Source organism: Vigna radiata, chromosome 1, assembly GCF_000741045.1.
Source record: "Vigna radiata var. radiata cultivar VC1973A chromosome 1, Vradiata_ver6, whole genome shotgun sequence".
Taxonomy (NCBI): domain Eukaryota; kingdom Viridiplantae; phylum Streptophyta; class Magnoliopsida; order Fabales; family Fabaceae; genus Vigna; species Vigna radiata.
The window spans coordinates 32,333,869-32,338,491 of record NC_028351.1 but is presented as its reverse complement, the minus strand read 5'-3'; the positions used below and the strand labels follow the sequence as shown (position 1 = coordinate 32,338,491).

At 31.3% G+C, this 4,623-nt stretch overlaps 2 protein-coding genes across 3 annotated transcripts; one reads left to right on the top strand and one right to left on the bottom strand.

Annotated features, from left to right (window-relative positions):
* The first annotated feature begins 1,229 nt into the window (after nucleotides 1–1,229).
* On the top strand, nucleotides 1,230–1,877 carry LOC106768888. The gene has a single exon (XM_014654265.2). The coding sequence runs from the start codon at nucleotides 1,421–1,423 to the stop codon at nucleotides 1,853–1,855; it is 435 nt and encodes a 144-aa protein (XP_014509751.2). The 5' UTR covers nucleotides 1,230–1,420; the 3' UTR covers nucleotides 1,856–1,877.
* Nucleotides 1,878–2,521: 644 nt separating this feature from the next.
* Nucleotides 2,522–4,317, bottom strand: LOC106768404 (UPF0481 protein At3g47200). 2 transcript variants are annotated; one of them, XM_014653554.2, is made up of 2 exons: nucleotides 4,253–4,317; nucleotides 2,522–3,935 (listed from the first exon to the last, which is right to left on the bottom strand). In XM_014653554.2, the coding sequence occupies exon 2, from the start codon at nucleotides 3,914–3,916 to the stop codon at nucleotides 2,549–2,551; it is 1,368 nt and encodes a 455-aa protein (XP_014509040.1). In that variant the 5' UTR covers nucleotides 3,917–3,935; nucleotides 4,253–4,317; the 3' UTR covers nucleotides 2,522–2,548. The 2 variants fall into 2 exon arrangements, with proteins under 2 accessions (XP_014509040.1, XP_022635686.1); XM_022779965.1 differs by having other exon boundaries at nucleotides 2,522–4,076; nucleotides 4,253–4,276.
* Nucleotides 4,318–4,623: the final 306 nt, after the last annotated feature.

The window sequence follows — 4,623 nt, the reverse complement described above, 5'->3', positions numbered from 1 at the left end:
AATTGTCCACCTCTCATACCGAACTCGACATATATTTTAAATTCCAAAATTTAATATAAAGTATCACTGGAACTTACAGTTACATATAGTTTTTTAGAATAATGATACTCTGACAACATTTTAACACCATCTATGTGTCCTTTTATGATTGGTTTATATTGATGTTTATGATTATTATTATTGATTATGGAGTAATTTTGGACCAATCACAGAATAACACACATGATATTAAAATGTTGTAAAAAAAATATTGTCAAAGCATCATTATCCTAATTTTTAATATAAAATTTCTTTAATTTCAATCTCAAGGAATTAGCAGGAGGATTTTTTTTTTTTATATATATATATATATTTTATTTCCTCTCCTTTTTACGCCATTTGAGTCACGCTTTCGTTCCTTAATACTTTTAAATTTTAAATAAAATTTTAAGCTCTTCATCTCTTAGACCCTATGTTAGAATATTTCTAGACACTTTTATGGTATTATTAGTACATTTAGCTCAGTGAAAATTTCCATATTCGATTAATAATAACTAATTAGGAAAAAAAAACAATCCATCCATGTCTTCATTTTTTAAAATAAATAAAAAATGAAAAGAAACTTAAGTAATAATAACAATTGTGATGTATTAAAAAGAAGATTAAAAATAACAATAATTTATTATTATTATTATTATTATTATTATTATTATTATTATTATTATAAGAAAGACATGTTTGAGGATGATAAAAAAATCTTGTTGTCATAGAAATAGAAAATCAAAACATGTATCATTTATGAAATAAATTAACAATTTCACGTAATAATTATGGCTGAAAGGTTTTAAAGTTAAAATTTAATAGAATCTTATTTAACAAGATAATTTCTCAAGAAAATAAAGGAGTTAACTTTATCATCAGTGGAAAATTACAAAAAGGATAATGATATTTAGACAATATTTTTTTGACAACATTTGAACATTGATCATGTGTCAATGTGTAATTGGTCAAAAATTACTCCACAATCAATAATAATAATCATAAACATTATTGTGCAATAATTTTTTACCAATCACATATTGACACGTAATCAATGTTTAAATGTTGTCAAAAAAATGTTGTCTAAATATCATTGTCCTTACAAAAATTGCTTCTCAAGAGTAAACGATAGATAAAACTTAAATAAAATCATAATACTTTGTTGACCTTAATTTTCTGTTATTATCCGTGTTTCTTTATTTTCTCCCCAAAGTTTCATTTTGATTGAAAACATTTTATGCATATTCTTGACACAAATCGCAACTGCTACACTTAAAAACCTAAACCTCTTCCCCGAGTTCAGTAAATAACAAAACCTCAAAAACCAAATGCTAACAAACCCCAAAAGAACCAACTACATTTTCTACTTCAGAATTAAAAATCAAAGCACAGGACCTTATATATGGATGTATTTACTCATCTTTTTCATACCAACTTCATATTTCAAACATATCATCACACTTTCATATTTGACTTTGTCATGGCTCGGCCACTTGTAATGATCCACCCTCTACCAAGTATTTCACACATTGGCTTCACTGTCATGACCCTTATGGTGTGTGCCATTGCATTGCTCATGTGTGCTTCTCATTCACGCAAATGGCGCAAGTGGGTCTCTTGCTATGCCTTTGAAGAAGAACCTGTCATAGAATTCAACAATGAAAAGGTGATGGGCACTTGCGGTGAGCAACAAGAAGAGGGTTCACTTTGGCAGAGGAACATACTCATGGGAGGGAAATGTCAACTCCCTGATTTCTCTGGTGTTATTATCTATGATTCCGATGGTAACCTAGTGAATCATGCCAAAACAACTCGTCCATTACTGACCTGGAAATAAGGATTTGATGTTCTCATAGCAGATGAAGATGCAGAACTAGGCTAGATTTCCATCTTTGCCACTTTATGTTTCTAGATATAGTCTCACGCTTTATGTTTCCATCTATTTTTAATACTTTTAATCCTTCACTAAAACTTTACCACGAATTTTCCTAATACCTCATACTCTGTTTCCTTCATGTTAAATGTATTCAGTTTTCAAGATCTTCAAGCTGCTACCTTTAAATTCTCCACAAGTAAAGGTAAAAGAGAAAACCATGTACAAACCTAATACGAGGTTGGTTTGCTTTGATAGGAGGTAGGGAAAGTTGTAAACTGCATGATGGAGGATGGTCATCCTTTGATTAACGAGTTTGGTGGAAGATAAAAATGTGCTACTAATAGTGTTAATTCCTTTTTGTACTGTGTTACATTAATTGAAGTGAAAAAGAATTACTAAAGGGCCAAAGCAAACACAAAGTATATATATACAAGTGAGTTTATTTCTAATTCTGAGCATGTTAATTCTATTCTATGCTTATGTGTCATAATAATTACCATGACAATCATTGGAAAGAGAAGAAAGGAGACATAAAATTGACACATGTTATTTTAATCCTTGTTGTAAGAAAGATACAATTTGCTAATAAAAGAGTCTTCGTAAGAAATATCACAACAGTATACTTAGGATTTAGTGTATCATAGTTTCTTACCCTCAAAATACTGAGATGACTGAACAAATAGCTTGAATTAGAGTAAGCAAAAGCAGTAGAACTGCTGCAGTTGTAGATGCCTTTTTCCATGGAGTGTTGAAGTACTCATGATAAAAGATAGCCTTGTATTTGTTGTGAGGATTTTCATGGAATTTAATCAAGTCATCATAGAGCAAGCAATACTCTTCACTAATATATGACACAATAACATTTGAGCAAAGATTGTTAAACATTTTAGCCACAGCATCTGCATCACCCATCCAATTCACTATAATTTTCTTATTAATTAGTATGTTCACATCTTTCTCAGTCTTGATAAGAAAATACAGAAAGAATAAGTACTGAGTAATGTTGGGTGAAAGAACGTAATGACATTGTTCTAATGCCAATATATTCCTCAACGTCATCTCTGTTCTGTCTTGAATAGTTAAGCACGGCATTTCCATTACACCCCTAAGACGATGATATTTGAAGTCAAACAGGCATTTGTTAGAACTAGCCTTGAATATCAAACCCACCTCTGATAGTTGGCTTGCGCTTGGTAGATGTTTAACCATATATCCCACTTTCAGATTTTCATGACAAATTTTTGATGGTTGCATGAAAGTTCTTAGAAGATCAGTGAAGTGTTTTGGACTCTCAATTGCGTTTTCATTTATGTTCATATAGTTGTATTTCCGAAAATATTGAAAGGTAATGCCAAGAAATGAGAGAGAATCAAAATCTGTTACAGGGCCAGTGAATTCATCCATGTATTTAACATTCTTAAAGGGAAACTCAACTTCCATGCCAGGCTTAGCAGTGTTGAATATGTCTTCAAGAACAAAGAAAGGAAGCTGGTTTTCAAGTAGTGTCAGGTCGTGAATAACATCATTTACCAACCATGATTTTGACAAAGGGTCTCTTTCAATCGAAGCCAAGCCTGTATAGAATCTAAGAAAATGCTCAACTATAAAACAAGCATCAACTAGAATCATAGTTAAGAAATCATTGCTGTTGCAATTAACAGGTTCTGCATAACAGCGTCGAATTCGCTTTTCCTTTTCAATCAGTTCTTGAAACAAATCCTTCATAGTTATCTGCTTGTTTCGATCTAGAAATCTCTGGAGATATTCCAGTTTGAGTTCTTCCATTTTCTTCCAATTGTTGTTCTCTCCATTAGACTCACACTGTCTGTGAAACGGGCCAATGGAAACAACTTGAGGAGTATAGGCTTTGGGATTACCTTGGCGAAATTTTTCTGGTATTTTGTAAATGCATTGCTCATTAATATCAGACAGTTCTACAACCACTTGTTGAAGCTTCTTGGTCAATTCTGTCTCTAAATACTTGGCTTGATTTTGTGAATTACTATTTGATTGTCCCTCCATTTCCTTACTATTCCCCTAACTTAACATGGTGAGAGTTACAGATCAACAACATGAAGTTAAAGTTGGATCAACTATCATTTATTCCAATAAAAAGGTTTAGCACAAATTTCAAACTAAATTGTATGAGCACTTGTCATTCTTCTGTAATTTGTACTTTGACCTAATTCATTGTAACAAAATTAACATGTAAAATGATAACATATGTTATGGTTAGAGCAGAGCAGATAATATAATGTTAAACTCCTAATAAAAACATGAAACTAATGTCATTTCAAAGGATTGTTAAATATTAAATGCAGTATGCAATAGGAAAATAATAGAGAAAGTGAAAGGAACCTGCAGATGGTGAAGTTGTTAAGGAATAATCTTCAGCAATTCACTTTAACTTCTGCACAACTTGGTCCACTGTAGAGATTTTGAAATTATATATCACTCTTTCAGATTGTTTTTTAAATTAAGTCGTCTAAGCTATAAAGTCAAGTCAACAGCGTGTGGGACAAATTTGCAAAAGATTGGTTTGGAATTGATCTCTTCCAACTGTCATAGTTGACTATAATAATTAGTGCAACTGGGCTGAGGAAAAAATTCTTTAACCAGCACAAATCTAATATAACATTTTTTTCATATGATCTATAATGATTGACACTATTAAGAGGCATTGAAACATGCTTAAAAATGATATAGGACGGGAATTGGTATTGTGAAAG

What these genes read in the sequence shown, in the direction of transcription:
- LOC106768404 (XM_014653554.2), bottom strand. Translation starts at nt 3,916, where the DNA reads ATGGAGGGACAATCAAATAGTAATTCACAAAATCAAGCCAAGTATTTA.
- LOC106768888 (XM_014654265.2), top strand. Translation starts at nt 1,421, where the DNA reads ATGGATGTATTTACTCATCTTTTTCATACCAACTTCATATTTCAAACA.